Source organism: Zootoca vivipara, chromosome 17 (genome assembly GCF_963506605.1).
Source record: "Zootoca vivipara chromosome 17, rZooViv1.1, whole genome shotgun sequence".
Taxonomy (NCBI): Eukaryota; Metazoa; Chordata; class Lepidosauria; order Squamata; family Lacertidae; genus Zootoca; species Zootoca vivipara.
The window spans coordinates 24520580-24538582 of record NC_083292.1 but is presented as its reverse complement, the minus strand read 5'-3'; the positions used below and the strand labels follow the sequence as shown (position 1 = coordinate 24538582).

Here is an 18003-nt window from a genome sequence, read left to right as displayed (position 1 = left end):
ATAAATATGGCGATCTGTTTTAAATCACGTAGGCCAGAGACACACATACAGTACACTGTTAAGCATTATAATTCTGTGGTTTTTAAGTTGCATCGGAGTGCGTTTTTCATTAATGTTACTGTCAATTGTTATAAATGGTCTGTTGACTGCAAATGAGAACCCCTCCCTTTATATGCAATATAACAACAACATTTATACCCCGTGCATCTGGCTGTGTTTCCCCAACCACTCTGGGCGGCTTCCAACAAAATATTAAAATACAATAGTGCTTCAGATATTAAAAGCTTCCCTAAATAGGGCTGCCTTCAGATGTCTTCTATAAGTCTGGTAGTTGTTTTTTCCTTTGACATCTAGTGGGAGGGTGTTCCACAGGGCGGGTGCCACTACCGAGAAGGCCCTCTGCCTGGTTCCCTGTAACTTCACTTCTCGCAGTGAGGGAACTGCCAGAAGGCCCTCGGCACTGGACCCCACTGTCTGGACAGAACGATGGGGGTGGAGATGCTCCTTCAGATAAACTGGCCCGAGGCCATTTAGGGCTTTAAAGTTCAACACCAACAATTTGAATTGTGCTCGGAAACGTACTGGGAGCCAATGTAGGTCTTTCAAGACCAGTGTTATGTGGTCTTGGCGGCCACTCCCAGGCACCATTCTAGTGGCCGCATTCTGGATTAGTTGTGGTTTCCACGTCACCTTCAAAGGTAGCCCCACGTAGAGCGCATTGCAGTAGTCCAAGCGGGAAATAACTAGAGCATGCACCACTCTGGCGAGACCGTCTGCGGGCAGGTAGGTTCTCAGCCTGCGTACCAGATGGAGCTGATAAACAGCTGCCCTGGACACAGAATTGACCTGGGCCTCCATAGACAGCTACGAGTCCAAAATGACTCCCAGGCTGTGCACCTGGTCCTTCAGGGGCACAGTTACCCCATTCAGGACCAGGGAGTCTTCCACACCCACCCGCCTCCAGTCCCCCCAAAACAGTACTTCTGTCTTGTCAGGATTCAACCTCAATCTGTTAGCCACCATCCATCCTCCAACCAACCACCTAAAGACACTCACACAGGACCTTCACTGGTTCTGATTTGAAAGAGAGGTAGAGCTGGGTATCATCCGCATACTGATGAACACCCAGCCCAAACCCCCTGATGATGTCTCCCAGCAGCTGCATGTAGATGTTGAAAAGCATGGGGGAGAGGACGGAACCCTGAGGCACCCCACAAGTGAGATCCCAGGGGTCTGAACACTCATCCCCCACCACCACTTTCTGAACACGGCCCAGGAGGAAGGAGCAGAACCACTGTATAACAGTGCCCCCAGCTCCCAACCCCTCTAGACGGTCCAGAAGGATGTTATGGTCGATGGTATCAAAAGCTGCTGAGAGATCCAGCAGAACTAAGAAACAGCTCTTACCTTCGTCCCTAGCCCGCCGGAGATCATCAACCAGCGCGACCAAGGCAGTTTCAGTTAGTCATAAACAAAATTTTAAAAATCCTTCCAGCAGCACCTTAGAGACCAACTAAGTTTGTCATTGGTATGAGCTTCTTCAGATACACTGAAATAGAAGTCACCAGATGCTTATACAGTATATAGTGAGAGGGTGGGGAGGGGTATTACTCTCCCCTTGTGGTGGGAGTGGGTGATTCATAAATGCTTCTTTGAAACATATGCTTTTACTGTGTCCCACACCTACTAAGTTTTGGGAGAAAGTGCTGGACTATATAAACAAGACACTGGGGGGGAATTAAAATTTTCAGAGGTGAATATGCTCATGAACTTTATACCCACTTATGAAAATTGACAGCAGGACAGCAAAAATGGATTCTAATGGTGATTGAGGGACTGATACTGAACTGGAAGAACTCTTAATCAATGGCTTGACAATATTGGCAATATATGAACAGACAGCTTATAGACACAGACTTTCTTTGGATAAATACAATGATATTTTGAATGAGTTTACACAGAGTATATTAGGTTATTGACAAGTATATGTGCATTAGGAAAAAAAGAATAAACACACCTGAATATTAATGTATGGTAATGTAACAGTATTTATTTTTTCTTTTTCTTTTTCACTCACTTTTTTCCTTTTTTCCTTCACTCGTATCTTTTTTATAAATGAAAGTTTTCTAATAAAATAATAATAAAAAACAGTGATTCATAAACAACTGCCTTTTTTTTACAGTCACCCCCCCCCCAGCACCAAATGCCTATTTAACGAGTCTTTTCATTCCCCAAGTTGCCACGTTTCAGAGCCCTATAACGACATTGCACATGTAATAAAACTATGCCAGGCCGATAGAAAAGCAGTAATTTCCTGGTCTGTTTGACTCTCTCGGGCATGGGTTGCCAAGTGATAGTACGTCCCAACTTGCAAACAAACATGCAGAATAAAAAAAATACATATCTGGGTCATTTGCCTAAGCAAAGCTTTTCCCCCCTCCCTTTTCTTTTGGCAGGCATCAAACACAGGTTTATCACTGTGCTTGATTTCAGAAACCAGTAAATAAGTGTCAGTTTGGAAGCTGCCTTGCCATTGTTTTCCTCAACTGGAAGAGAAAATATGGTCTATGGATGGATGCCTCGGTCAAAGACCCAAGCTCCTGTCTGGAGAAACAGGCAGTGGCCCCTCCTAACCCCACCCCTCCCCCTCCCGCTGACCTTACCGCGAGCCCAGGGGGAAGCGGACGAGGAGTCCCTCCGCTCAGGTGACACCCGCCCAGGTGAGGTGCCGCGGCGGGGCTGGGCTCAGCCCTTACCTGTTCAACCTGCGCGGCGGCAGAGAGTCCACGCCCCACTGAGTCAGGCGAAGCTGCACCTTTAACCTGCCTTGACTGGGTGGCACGGCTTTTCCCTACTCCTCCCGCCCTGCCACCCCCTTGTTCAAAGGGTCCCCCACCCATCTGCCCTCATTGCAAACAAGAGCCTCTCTTTCACAGGTGAACATCGCTCCTTTCCGCCCCTCCTTCCCTTCTTCCCCCACGCTTTCTGCTTTAAACTTGGGGTTTCTCTGCAAAAGAAAAAACAAACAAACAGCAACCTAGCCTTTCCCTCCTTCCTGGTCCTTCCCTTTGCTCCAGCTGAAGTGGGTCCAGGAGGGCAGCAAGCCATGGGGACCTCAGAGGAAGATTATAACTTCGTCTTTAAAGGTGAGTATCTTGTTTTTGCCTCTTTCTCTCTCCCCACCTCCCAATTCCTTTTTTCCCCAAAAAAACTGTTGGCTGGGTTTTCTGGACTGCTGTGAAAGCTGTGTGTTGACCCCAAATGCCCCTGTTTTTTAAAGCTATGGGAGGATTTATAGAATTGTACAATTGTAACGCTGGAAGGGACCCCAACGGTCATCTAGTAGTCCAACCCCCTGCATTGCAGGGAGCCCAGCGAAGACCGTCCCACTGTCCAACAGCTCTCACTGTCGGAGAGTTCTTCCTGATGTTGAGTCAGAATGTGCTTTCTTTTAAATGAAATCTACCGGTAATACGCTAGGATAGCTCAGCTGGCAGAGTATGAGGCTCTTAATCTCAGGGTTGTGGGTTCGAGCCCCGCACTGAGCAAAAGATTCCTGCGTTGCAGGGGGTTGGACTAGATGATCCATTTGGTCCCTTCGAAGTCTACAATTCTGTGATTCGGGTCCTACGCTCTGAAGCTGCAGCAAAACACGCTTGCTCCATCTTCCATGTGACACCCCTTCAGGTATTTGAAGTCCACTCTAAATTCCTAAGGTAGGGCAATGAGTTGAAGGGGCTGTAGCTCTGCAGTCAAACCCTTTATTTGCTCTCTTGTTCCAGCCTTGCCATCTGCAGCTAGGAAAGGGTCAGGGCGGGTGATGGTGAGAAACCACTGGTCCATCTCAGTCTGCGGACACTGACTGGCAGCAGCTCTCCAGGGTTTCAGAGAGGGTATTTTCAGTCCTCCCTGGGGATCCCAGTGGGGATTGAACTTGGGACCTTTTGCATGCAAACAGGTGCCTGCCTCTCCCTCTGAGCCACAACCCCTCCCCCAGTCAGTCCAGACAATAGTGGACAAATAGGCTCACACCTTTGGGCTGCAGTTGAGTATCCTTTGTCAAGCACCCATATGGCACTTGAAGAGTGCCTGTCTTAAAGAATCAAGGCTGATTAAGTCTGCCCGCATTAGTTGATTAAATTTGCACACATTTAAAGCTTAATAAACTGAAGGACAAAAGGCGCAGTTGTGTACACACTGTACCTTTTATGCTTTTAAAATTTTAGATTCAACATCTGTAAAGTGATACTCACAATGTTACAACAGGTTGAAGGCAGCGTAAAGTTGAACATTATCATTAGAGTAAATGTTCCAAAACTTTACAAAAATTACTAATTTTCCCAGAAATCTGTTAGGCTGATTTGTATGTATTCTTTTCTAATAAATTAATTTAATCTTTGTTACTATTATTTCCTCCCAATATATTTGCATGTACTCCCCCCCCCCCATTTTTAGCTGTCATAATCGTAGCAGCAGGGACCCAGGTGGCGCTGTGGGTTAAACCACTGAGCCTAGGGCTTGCTGATCAGAAGGTCAGCGGTTTGAATCCCTGTGACGGGGTGAGCTCCCTGGTCCCAGCTCCTGCCAACCTAGCAGTTCGAAAGCACATCCAAATGCAAGTAGATAAATAGGAACCGCTACAGCAGGAAGGTAAACGGCGTTTTCGTGCGCTGCTCTGGTTCACCAGAAGCGGCTTTGTCATGCTGGCCACATGACCTGGAAACTATACACCGGCTCCCTCGGCCAATAATGCGAGATGAGCGCGCAACCCCAGAGTCGGTCATGACTGGACCTAATGGTCAGGGGTCCCTTTACCCTTTACCTTTAATCGTAGCAGCAGTTATAAGATGGAACACTATCTCTTGATGATTACCAAGTAGAAATATTTTAGGTTCTAACTTCTAAGGGTATATGAGATCCTAACATATCAGACAGATTATCCTGAACAGATTTCCAAAATATTTGTATTTGAAAGCAGTTGCGAAAAATGGTGCACATTATATAGCTCTAAAGCACACCATACAGTGCCTCAAAGAATTCTGGGCACTGTAATTTGTTAAATGTTGCTGGGAATTGTAACTCCCTGAGGGATAAACTACAGTGCCCAGAATTCTTTGAGGAAAAGAATGTGCTTTGAAGGTATAGCATGTATGCAAATACCTCATTGCGTAAGAGAAGCAGGAATGCGTCTTCTAAGATGGCAGTCACTGCACACCCTAACCCTAAATAATTTAAGCATGTAAAATTGCTACGAGGTTTGGGCCAAAAACTTGAGGTTTGTATTCATTTTAATGCAACTCATCAGTTGGCCAAACTTTGCGTTCCTAGTGACTATTGTTGGTAGTGATAGGATCTGTTTCCTCCCTGCAGCTTGATTATTTGCTTTTCTCTTTCCTTGTTTCCTGGTACTTCAAAGCATGTGACTCTTTGCTTTCCCCATCAACCACAGGAGGAGAGCTGAGTTAAGTTGCAAAGCCATGCACTCTACCCCTTTCAATAGAAGCCTTGTCACAGCTCGCCTGCTCAGTGAGGCAGGTGCATCTTGCAAGAGTTCTGCCGCATTGCAAGCTGAGCTTTGCAAGAGTTCACCTGCAGGTTAGTTAGGATTAGAGCAGGGGTCCCCAAACTACGGCCCCTGGGCCGGATGCGGCCCAATCGGCCTTCCAATCCGGCCCGCGACGACCCCCGCCGCCCGCTGCCGCCGCCCGCTCTCACAGCGCGCGGCGCAGCGACGATCTAAAAAATCGGCAAAAAATCGCCAAAAATCCTTTGTGCGCATGCGTATGGGCCTCTCCCGACCCGGAAGAGGTCATTTCTGGTGCACTTCCGGGTCGGGGGAGGCCCATACGCATGCGCACAAGCGATTTTCGGCGATTTTTTCCCCCGCCCGTGTGCGTGTGCGCATGCGCACGGGCGCGCACTCCCCTGCCCTCCGGCCCGCTGCGCGCACACTCCCCTGCCCTCCGGCCGGCCGCACGGTCGGCGCGGCGGGCACCGGCCCGCCGCACGGTAAGTCTGGGGACCCCTGGATTAGAGCTTGCAAATGCTGCAGCAATGGAAAACAGTTGTCTTCAAACACTGAATTTGCATCTGCATGTATGCAGTGCTGTTTTTCTAGAAACTTAGGTGCCGGAAGTTAGCATGAACGTGCATGAATGTGCTGGAATTGAGTTCCTGCTGGGATAAGAAGCTCTGAAACAAGCCTACTCTACAAAGGTAGAATTTGCATTTGTTGCCACACCCACTTTTGCCTCTGGCCCTGCCCACCATTGGCATGTGGCCATTATAAGGTTGACTAGAAGAGAATGTTGCCTTCAAGGCTGAAAAGTATTCCTTGTCCCTGTTATAACAGTTCCCGCTAACTACCTAACTATGTTTTCCCCTAGTGCCTGGAGCATTTTTGAGCGACAACAACACACCAATTTGGTGTTCTGGGCACCCACAAGCCAGAAACCAGCCCTGATCTGTTCACTGGTTAGGAAAAGCAAGCAGAGTGATGCCAACTGTCAAGTTTCTAGCTCTCTTAACAACTCCCATCTAGGCAGTAAAAACAAACAAACAACAGCATAAGGGATGGCGGTTTTCTCAGAAACCAAAACAAATATTTGGCCTTCATAAATCTGCAGCTGCTCAGTGAAGGAGCAAACATGATCCCTGAGATGGTAGCGTTTAAATTCTAGCTTGGAGGACACAGATTCAGTGGTACTTGGCAGATAAATAACTCAACCCCCTTTTCTCCAGCTTCAGACCACATCTCTGCCTGCAGAAGGCTCAATTCACACCATGCATTTAAAGTGTTATGATACCACTTTAAACAGTCATGGCTTCCTCCCCCCCCCCCAAAAAAGAATCCTGTTTCCTCTTCCCAGGAACCTCTGAGAATCCAGGGCTTTTTTTCAGCCAGAACTCAGTTCAGGCACCTCTCAGGTGGGCACCGTTGCCATTATTAGAGAACAAGGAAGGTGTTTTATGGTGTCTTCTGGCACCTCTTTTTCTAGAAAAATAGCACTGGCAAGTTTCCTCACACTCACCCACCCTTCTCCGTCCTCCACCCAGGCAAATGAGTCCTTATCACAGTTCAAGGACACATTCCAGCCAGAGGAAAACAGTCTAGGAGGGTGTGAAGCAAGACCAGTGAGGCGTGGGGTCTGGAGGAGAGTTCAGAGGGACAGACTGAGAGAGTTGGGGGTCCGCATTCAGGCCTGAGGTCCCGTCCGCTGCCCGTGATAGGCTCTGAGGTGCAGAGGAATCCATGTGAAAAACTACCATGTTTTTCCATGCCTAAGACTATATTTTTTCCTAATTTTTTGAAGTTTAAAATAAGGGGTCGTCTTATACACGGATAGTGCATAGAGCATTTTCTTAATTTTGAGTCCCAAAAAATAGATGGAAAAATACGGAACATGCAAAAGTAGAAAATGGACCTCTGTAGTATTGCCTTGGTTGGCAAGAGTCGATTTGGGATTCTTGCTCATAGGAGCTGTGATTTGAGGCTTCCGAAGAGCTGACACAGAGAGCAAAGGGATAAATGGGAATCAGAACTGTAGAATTGGAGGACTCCGAGGGTCATCTAGTCCAACCCCCTGCAATGCAGGAATCCTGCCCACAGCTGTTCCTCGGGGGGCTCAAGCCACCAACCTTCTGGTTAACAGCCGGACGCTCTGATCCATCCCATGAAACTGGCGGAAGAGTCATTGAGGCCCAGCTGTTTAGCAACATGGAAAAATAATTCCATAGTAAAGATACCGGCTGGCTTTTTAAGCACATATTATGGCTGCCACATTACATGTTAGCCTGTTTGGTAAGTTTGATAAATTGAGAGCCAGTGCGGTGTGGCGGTTAGAGGGTTGGATTAGGACCTGGGAGACCAGGGTTCAAATCCCCATTCGGCCTTGGGTGACCTTGGGCTCTTAGCCGGACCAATAATAATAATAATAATAATAATAATAGTAATTTATTATTTATACCCCGCCCATCTGGCTGGGTTTCCCCAGCCTCTCTGGGCGGCTTCCAACAGAAAAATGAAATAAAATAATCTATTAAACATTAAAAGCCTCCCTAAATAGGGCTGCCTTCAGATGTCTTCTAAAAATCTGGTAGCTGTTTTTCTCTTTGACATCTGATGGGAGGGTGTTCCACAGGGCGGGTGCCACTACTGAGAAGGCCCTCTGCCTGGTTCCCTGCAACTTGGCTTCTCGCAACGAGGAAACTGCCAGAAGGCCCTTGGCGCTGGACCTCAGTGTCTGGGCAGAGCGATGGGGGTGGCGACGCTCCTTCAGATATACTGGACCGAGGTCATTTAGGGCTTTAAAGGTCAGCACCAACACTTTGAACTGTGCTCGGAAACGTACTGGGAGCCAATGTAGATATTTCAAGACCGGTGTTATGTGGTCTCAGCGGCCGCTCCCAGTCACCAGTCTAGCTGCCGCATTCTGGATTAGTTGTAGTTTCCAGGTCACCTTCAAAGGTAGCCCCACGTAGAGCGCATTGCAGTAGTCCAAGCGGGAGATAACTAGAGCATGCACCACTCTGGCGAGACAGTCTGCAGGCAGGTAGGGTCTCAGCCTACGTACCAGATGGAGCTGATAGACAGCTCCATCTCATAGGGTTCTTGTAAGGATAAAATAAAATGGGGAGAAGGAGGAACTAGGAGGAACCTTGAGCTCCTTGGAAAAAAGGCGGAATATAAATGTAATGAATAAAAAAATAAATTGGGCCCTGATCGGTAGGATCTCAATCACCGTCATCATCCTAACAAACAAATGAACAGCACAGGGACAAGGGCAGGCAGTCCAGCAACCTTTCCATATCCCTCTGAATGGAGGTTTCAAGCCACCAGCAGCCCACAGATCCCATTCTGAGAAGCCCAACATAGTTATTCTACAATTGTTGAAGCTTTCCCCAGCCTTCAAAGGCAGCGACACCTACCAGGTTTGGGTTTCCTGGTGGAGCTGCAGGACACTGTACCTTGTGTGAATTATGGCCTGTTGTATTTGCCCTTCCTGCAGAGATTGAAAATGTGCTGTGTTAATTGTTGCAAAGTCTTCAGGGCGTGAAATCACAGCTATAAATACAGTAAATGGAGATTCAGGAGCACTTGGCAGGTTCCTGGCAGCAGCCTTCAAAATAATGCAAGTGAATTGGGTGAGTGGCCAGCGGCCAGAAGAGCATCACATCACTACTGAAGGGCAAGACGTGGGACCCTCTCAGGCAAAGAAGGGAACCTTTGCAGAGCCCCAGGTCTTATCCTAAGGAGGGCTGCCAGAGCCACTCCATCCCATGATGCATGCACTGCAAAAGGCTAGGCTCTACGGCCACATTCACACCATGCATCTAAGCACTGTGATACCATCTTAAACAGTCATGGCTTCCCCCAAAGAATCCTGGGCGCTGTAGTTCACTAAGGGTGCTGAGAGTTGTTTGAAGACCCTCCTCCTTTCACCTCACAGAACTAAAATTCCCAGAGTTCCCTGTGAAGAGGCACTGTAGCTGTGTGAGGGGAACAGGGGGTCTCCAAACAACTCTCAGCACCATTAAAAAACTACAGCTCCCAGGATTCTTTGGGGGAAGAAGCTATGGCTGTTTAAAGTGGTATAGCATAGTGTTTTTAATGTATGGTGCGGATACCGGTTGCTGGAAACCACAGGAGCGGAGAGTCCTCTTGCGCTCGAATCCTGCTTGCGCTCGAATCCTGCTTGCCGTTTTCCCTCAGGCATCTGGACAGCCACTGTGAGAACAGGATGCTGGGCTAGATCATGGACCGGCCCACACATGAGGCAAGGTGAGGCGGTCACCTCAGACGGCAGGATCCACAGGGGCAGCAGATTGCACTGTAGATCTTTACTCCCCACTTGTTTGGGATAGATTTTCACTCACTCTTCCTCCCCTGATGGCGGGGAGCGGTGTGCCATTTTGTGCCAAACTGCCGGGCCAGCTGTTTATGTCAAGATTTTAAACCCATTCTGTGTCCATACTGGCTTTGAATTTATTATATATGAAATAGCTTTTCTTCTTGAAAAAAATGTGCCGGTACTGCGGACTCTTGTGCACCACCAGAAGAAAAGCACTGGCTTCATATGTGTTTTTTTGTTGGTGATGTTTATTGCTACATCAATTCGATTGTGTGTTGTTTTTTTAAATAGGAAGCAATTCATAAAATAAATAAATGCATTTGCACCTAGACTTTTTAATGAATGCAACACATTCACTCCTTCCTTCCCTCTCTCTTAGTGGTCCTGATTGGAGAATCGGGAGTCGGGAAGACCAACCTGCTCTCCCGGTTCACCCGCAATGAGTTCAACCACGACAGCCGCACCACAATTGGGGTGGAGTTCTCCACTCGTACCATCCTGGTGGGAGATGCCTTGGTGAAAGCGCAGATCTGGGACACGGCTGGCCTGGAGCGCTACCGGGCCATTACTTCAGCGTAAGTACAGGCGGGGCTGGTGGGGCAGAAGTTATTGGGAGGGATTCTGCTGCGGACTGGGAATCCCCCCCCTCCCTTTGCATCTCGCCACATCCACACTGACCTGATCCGCAGCCTTGAACAAGTCTCAGCTCTCCCCTCTGCAGCATTGGGATAACATTGGGTCATATTGCAAGACCGTTGTAAAGGGAAGTGCTTTGCATGCTCATTCAGCCCCCCAATCCTGTGCATGTTTACACTAAAGCAGCGGTTGATATTGTTAGTTGCTTTTTACACCAAAGCATCTCCAACATTTTACAGAATAAAAATATAAATTAATTTTATTAAATGGATACAACCCGTAATTGTAAAATCAAAAACAAAACTTCAGTGCAGTTTAATCAATAATATTATCAATAAGAAAAAATGAACAATACTTTAAAACCTTCAAAAAGTTAAAATGACAACAGGCTAAAAACAGGTTAAGAAGCAAGAAGTATTAAAACGGCAATGAAAGACGACCTAGTGCTCATCTAAAAATATATAAAAGTATCCCCAAATGATGTTCCTCTTGAGATACATATAATTTGTAAAAAAAAAAAAACTTGTGAACATAACACAGGAGCAACAGTTCCTAAACGCACAAGCACAGTACCGTATTAAAACACCCAAGAGGAAACCTCTTGAGATTTGTCTGCTATAACAGCAGAGTTGAGGTCCTGGTAGATGCAAGTGATTTTATCCTCAAAATGCTTCTCAGACATGCCCCACTGGGCTAATGTAGGCTCCACCACGTCCTCTGAGCCAACCCTCCAGGGGCCACATGCCTGTAGTGAGTTTTGCCATCTCTCTCTCTCTCTCTCTCTCACACACACACACACACACACACACACGAGGAAAAAGGACTGGGAGGGAGGAGGAAAAAGCAAACTACACGTGACATCAGTGGCATTTTCTGTGTTTTTTACCATCACTGGAAGCGCTCTTCTCTCCCCCCACTCCCCAGATCAGGGCTGGTGACCGTGTCCAGACCAGAAGGACAGGGCAGCTCCTGACACACCCAAAATATTATCTATATTGTTGCACCCCGCCCTGCAACCTGTTTTGATGAAGGGCAAGCACAGAAGCTTTTTAAATAAATGAATATGATTGCAGTCCAACGCCGCTGGTATTAAAATGCTAAAAACCACACAAAGGACTTGTGCCACCCTAAAGATAATAAGATCAATGTGAGCCGAGCGGACACGGACCCAGCCCTGTGTCATCAGATGCGCCTGACAAAAGTAGGCTCTGGAAGAGCAACTCTTAAAAGTGGTCAGCCTCTTAAGATGCCCTGATAATACAGGATTAGTGTGTTGTAATGAAGACAATGAACGTGGCTACACCCTTGGAAGTTCTAATTGCTAAGCATTATTACTTATTTGAACTCTCTGCATGTTTTGTTTTGTTTTTCTTTTTAATTAGTAGACTGCAGAGATTCTCTAATCGGGTTAGAAAGCTAAGTTCATGACATTGCAGCATTGAGTGAGGTCGCTCAAGTTTCTAGACCTTATGGCCTCCTCCTGTTCTGCTATGGGTGTCCACCTCCCTTTGTCAACAGCAATCTGTTGCTGGGATAAACGTAGTGTAATGCTTGGAAGACGTCCAAACTACTTCTAGGTAGCAAACGAAATCTGAGTGCGGCCAGCAGTGAACAGCAGCCTTCCTGCCTACATGAGAGTCTGTTCTTACCTCTGTGGAGGAAGGGTAGGGTGTGCATGTCAATGCAACTCTGAAGTAAAGACATTTCAATGGGACTTGTGAACAAGGCCTTTCTGATTATTCCTGCATTGAAGGGGGTTGGACTAGATGATCCTTGTAGTCCCTTCGAACTCTACCCTTCGAACTGTGATTCTGATTTTCTATGCGGCCCTCCAGGCACCTCTGTTCGGCCCTTGGGACCCTCACCAGCTCTGCTCATGACCTTCCTCACGTTCTTGCCTGGCTGTCCAGTCCAAGACTGGCTTAAAAAGTAAGGGACCATAAAAAAAGGATGCAGGAGCTTTGAAGTTACCTTTCAGTGGTTAGCAGACTAGGCAAACCCACCACTCACTCGCGCTGTCTTCCCCACTATCGGGAGGTGTTCTATATCTCTGTTTAAAGTATAGCAATTATTTGTAAGCTTTCATCCATAGATATAAATCCCCCACATACAAATTTTATGCAAATTGTTGACCTCTTTTATATTTTTTCTTTTTCTTTTCTTTTTCTTTTTGGTAACGCATAACTGGTCACCTTATGTTGGGTGCAAATTAATTAATACTGTGATTTGAAAAGTGAGATCTAAGGTGGAAGATGCAGAAAGAAGAACCAACATAGGCCACCTTCACACCATTTAAAGCACTGTGATACCCCAAAGAATTAATTTCTGGGAGCTGTAGTTTGTACAGGGCGCTGTGAGTTGGTAGGAGGCCCCTATTCACAGACCTACAATTCTCAAAGTGGGTCAGTAGTCCATCCCTCTTCCCAGGGGACTCTGGGAGTTGTAGTCACAACACTCAGTACCCTTAGCAAACTGCAGCTCCCAGGATTCTCTGGGGCAGAAGCAGCCACGGCTGTTTAAAGTGACACTGTACCCCGCTTTAAATGTATGTTGTAATCAAGCACCTCATTTAAGAAATAATGTTGAGACTTCCAAAGAAAAGAGAAGGAATCGTAGGACACCCATGCTTCCTTGTTGTTGCTGCTAGTTCTTCATACGCCCTTCTCTTAACCCTGTCCTGATCTCTCAGTTATTACAGAGGCGCAGTGGGAGCCCTCTTGGTTTTTGACATCACCAAGCACCAGACGTACGACGTGGTGGAGCGCTGGCTGAAGGAGCTGTATGACCACGCAGAAGCTACCATCATTGTGATGCTGGTGGGCAACAAAACAGATCTGACCCAAGCCCGGGAGGTCCCAACAGAGGAAGCCAAGATGTATGCAGGTAGGGGGCAGCTCTGTGGCTTCGCGCATCGGGCTCTGAGAAGGATTTGTGCTCCACCACAGGGAAGGACTGTGGTTCAGTGGTAGAGCATCTGCCTTGCATGCAGAATGTCCCAGGTTCAACCCCCCAGCGTATCCAGCTGGGGCTGGGAGTGTCTCCTGACTTAAACCCTGGAGAGCTTCTGCAAATCTGCGCAGACAGTACTGAGCTAGATGGGTTAATGTTCTGACTCGGTACTGTATAAGGGAGCATCCCATGTACCTTCTCAGCACTTGTGTGAAGAGTTAGAAGCTTTCAGATGGAGTGCCTCTTTTAAAATAGTTCCTGCCATCTGTACTGGCACACTTATATAATGGGTTTTATTACTAAATGAGCAATGCCACTATATAAAAATGAAATCTACACCCTGATCAATTGCAGATACTTTTAACAATTGATTAACCCACTGGATTAAATCGGCTACAAACTGCGTTATTGTCTGTACAGTGGTACCTTGGTTCTCAAACTCAATCCGTTCTGGAAGTCCGTCCAACTTCCAAAACGTTTGCAAACCAAGGTGCAGTTTCTGGTTGGCTGATTGGCCCCGGAAACAATGCCGCCAGCCAAAATGGACGTTCGGCTTCCGAAAAACGTTCACAAACCAGCACACTTGCTTCCGTGTTTGAGGCGTTAGGGAGCCAGTTTGTTCGCCAACTAAGCCATTCAGGAACCAAGGTACCACTGTATTGTATTATCTTTCTGTCCACTGTTTTGGTATTCTCTGAATGCATTTTATAAATCATGAAATAAAAAAAGATGACTACCAATCCCAGTTTTAAATTGATGATCTGATCTGATCTATGAATGGAGGTCTGATAGGGTCTCACTGCTTCTCTCTTCTTTCAGAAAACAACGGCCTACTCTTTATGGAAACCTCTGCACTGGACTCCACAAATGTTGAATTGGCTTTTGAAACTATCTTGAGAGGTCAGTCATCAGCTGGTGGTACCAGTGGTGAAGCTGAATGCTCCACTACCGGGGGGCAGAGAGCAGGAGGGGGCGTGGCTGACACCCCCCAGGGGACGTGGCGCACAATCCGCAGGGGCGTGGCACGCGTTCTGGGGGTGTGGCGTCCGGGGGGGGGCACCGTGCTGGCACCCTACTGGAAAAGTGGTGCCGGGGCGGTGGTGGTACCCAAATGTGCAGTGGCCCAGCCAGGGCTGAGAAGGAGAGTGATCTTCCTTGCTGTCACTTGTTCTTTACTCCAAGAAGGGGCTGCAGCCTATGGAGAAGGGTTTGTTTTAAGCCCCCATTCCCCATTTTCTCAGGTAAGGTTTCCCAGAAACCTTTAGCCTTTTTACGCATGGAGATAAAAGGTAAACCATGCAGTCTGGAAAAACATAAAATTCAGGTTTTTCCCAGATGGTAGCTTATTGGTGCTGATAATGCACACAAGTTAGCACTATGGTGCAATGGTGGGTGGGATTGGCAAAGGTTTTTACCTGGACATCTTCCCCATTCTTCCCCTTTAAAAAATTTTTTAAAAAATTTAATTGCCAAGTACGTAAAGCTGGATTTGCACAAGCCAAATGTGCGTACATTGCGAGTTACCTGTACAAATAAAACAATCTGTCCTAAAGACACCTTTATTCCAAGGCAAGTGAGCCCCTGGGGCACGCCTGGAATCTCTCGCTGCTCGGAGATTGGGGTGGTGCGTAACCATCTTTATTTATTCCTTCCTGTCTGCTAGACATTTTCAACAAAGTGCAGAAACAGAAGCAGAAAAGCCCCCTGGACAACACTGTTTCGCTCTCTGCCGAACACACTGATGCAGCCTCCACCTCTCAAGCTGTGGAAGGGAAGCGAGCTTGTTGCTTGAACCTCTGAAGTGAGGGTCGCACATGAGGAACATCAGCCGTGTTGAGGAAGCCAACATTTGGTGGGTGGGAGAGGATTCCACACTCCGGATGATGATGTCCATCTCACTGTAGCCTCTGCAGCCTGGGGGGCAGTTATGGAAACTTTTTGGATCAGGCTCGGCTACCTAAATCTAGGGAGCACAATAGTGTGTTTGGGGGTGACAAAGCATCTTGAATCAAGAATTCCATGTTTGTGGGTCAGTACTTGTACAAAAGAACTACCCACAACCCTGCAATGTCCCAGCCTTGTCTTCCAATACAGACACGAATCTATAGTGAATGCAACAGTAGCCACAACCCTGCAAAAGTTAATCACAACTAGCCGTCCTGTACCCTCTTGGCTGGGAGTGAAGTCCTTTGAACTCTGGTAGGGCTTCTTCATCCAAATAGGATCGCAGTGCAAGTTCCATTGCAGGTTATTGGCTTCCCCAAAATGATTCTGGGAGCTGTAGTTTATTAAGCTTGCTGACAGTTGTTAGGAGGCCCCTATTCCCCGCACAGAGCTACAATTCCCTTCACAAGCAACTTTGGGAATTGTAGCTCTGGGAGGGAAAGAGGTGCATCCTAACAAATCTCAGCGCCTTTAACAAACCACAGCTGCCGGAATTCTTTGGGGAGGGAAAGTCACGACCGTTCAAAGTGGCACCATTGCACTTTAAATGTATGCTAACTTAACGTGTGCTAACTTAAATCCTGCTGGCTTTCTGTGAGGCTTACCATGTGTACGCAGGAGTAAGCCCTGTTGAATGCAGTGGCTTTTACTTCATGGTAACAGGGCTTCGCTGCATGTGATATCTACTGCAGCTCTTGTGGGGCCAAAAAATTTGCACCAGAATTTACGCACAATGCCCTGGGCATGGTGCCAATGTGGTTGAATGACTAGGTAGGTAGGAAGAAGGGCATTTTGCAGGGCAGGAAATTTGGGTATTATGAAGACTCCCCTGACACTTCCTAGTCTCTCAACAAAAGTGATTAACTGATGGAGGTGGTAATGGATGATGGCTTGAAAAGGGGGTTATACAACTTCATGGAGAAGAACTCTATCAGTCAATACAGATTGCTGGGGGGGGGGGAGAAGCAGGAGGAAGGCCTGGTGTTGGGGGGGGGGCTTCCAGCTTGGCTAGCGTGTCAAGGAGGCTGCAAGGATCCCTGATGGGGGTCTTTTTAGATTCTTTTGTTCTATTCCAAAGTCCCTGTCAGCTCAACGCCTTTATTACGCAAACCAAAATGTCATGGAATAGTATGCAAGCTTTTGAGTTCTCCATATCTCTTCATCTGGCTTGATGAGGAGTTCTGTGAAACTTGAAAACTTGCACATTATTTTGTGGTATTTTAGTTGGCCTAATAAAGGCACTGCCCTAGTAGGGAATTCAGATTCCCCACCTCCTATACTTTTATTTCTTTTGTTACACATTCACAATGCACTTGGACTCCCTGCTCAGAATTCTTTCTGTGGCTGTGACTCCTTTTGTGTTCAGCCTCCATACCGAAACATGAATGTTTGGATCACCAAGCTGAGATACTTCGAAATTTACCCTATCCAAAAGACACAGCCAGACCTTTGTGGAAATGGAAATTTGTCAGTATATTGTGTGTGTACATTTATACATATATGTATTGTGTGTATATATAGCAAGAGACACAAAGATTATATTTTGTAAATAAATTGCTATGGACTGAGCATTTTTTAAATTTATTACTGTGCTTAATGTAGCGAAACAAGTAGGGGTGTGTACTGTACATTGAAAAATATTCCATAAATAAAAGAAGCAAAGTGCTTATTTCAGAGACACCTAAGATTCCTGTTGTGCATCCTGAACAAACTAGACTTCCCAGAATTCTTTGGGGGAAGCCATTATGGTTTAAAATGGTATCATGGCGGATTAATGTTGTGAATGCAGACCTACTTAAACTTTGGTTGCATTTGGGGACTTGCCAAAAAGAAGAGGGATTTGACACCAAGCGTAATTCGTTTTCATAGGGGAAGGGCTGTAGCTCAAGGGAGGGGAGCACAACTTTTGCATGCAAACAGGTTGTTGCGCAACAGGTCCTCACACAGAGTAAGAACCCAGAACATGGGTTACAAGCTCTTTGAAGACCTTCCCTCCCTACCAGAATACATGTCCAGATCCATTATTGATACATCATTGATACATCATCATCATGTCACAAGGAGGGAGGGGGCCCATGTCATGAATGAGCCAGCCGCCAGGGAAGGTTTGCAGCCAGCTCCCAGTGAAGGAAGTAGCCAGGAAGAAAGAGGATTAACGGCCAGACAAGATGAGCATAGCCTAGTGCCAACTCCCCCGCCCTTAGAACTGGCAGTTGATAAGAGGACGACAAAGAAAGCCTGGCAGGACGAAGAAGGCTTGGCCATGATGAAGAAGGCCTGGCCAAGATGCCAAAGGCCTGGCCAGGACAAAGAAGGCCTGGCCAAGACGCCAAAGGCCTGGCCAGGACGAAGAAGGCCTCGCCAAAATGCCAAAGGCCTGGTCAAGACGCCGAAGGCCTGGTCAGGATGAAGAAGGCCTGGTCAGGATGCCAAAGGCCTGGCCAGGATGAAGAAGGCCTGGCCAAGACACCAAAGGCCTGGCCAGGATGAAGAAGGCCTGGCCAAGACGCCGAAGGCCTGGCCAGGATGACGAAGGGTCTGAGGGATCCCTGCTCTCGTTTTATCCAATACTCACCGCTAGGGAAGGGATGTGGATCCCCAGCACATCTGCAAAGAAAAGGAC

At 47.1% G+C, this 18003-nt stretch overlaps 1 protein-coding gene across 1 annotated transcript; it reads left to right on the top strand.

Annotated features, from left to right (window-relative positions):
- Positions 1 to 2821: 2821 nt before the first annotated feature.
- On the top strand, positions 2822 to 16334 carry RAB25 (RAB25, member RAS oncogene family). The gene is made up of 5 exons (XM_035098200.2): positions 2822 to 3146; positions 10231 to 10426; positions 13177 to 13370; positions 14256 to 14336; positions 15100 to 16334. The coding sequence occupies exons 1-5, from the start codon at positions 3107 to 3109 to the stop codon at positions 15234 to 15236; spliced, it is 648 nt and encodes a 215-aa protein (XP_034954091.1). The 5' UTR covers positions 2822 to 3106; the 3' UTR covers positions 15237 to 16334.
- Positions 16335 to 18003: the final 1669 nt, after the last annotated feature.

Bases quoted from the DNA above. Each gene is read 5' to 3' on its own strand.
- RAB25 (XM_035098200.2), top strand. From the start codon at position 3,107: ATGGGGACCTCAGAGGAAGATTATAACTTCGTCTTTAAAG. The intron at 3,147-10,230 runs GTGAGTATCTTG...CCTCTCTCTTAG, and splicing joins TTATAACTTCGTCTTTAAAG to TGGTCCTGATTGGAGAATCG. The intron at 10,427-13,176 runs GTAAGTACAGGC...CTGATCTCTCAG, and splicing joins TACCGGGCCATTACTTCAGC to TTATTACAGAGGCGCAGTGG.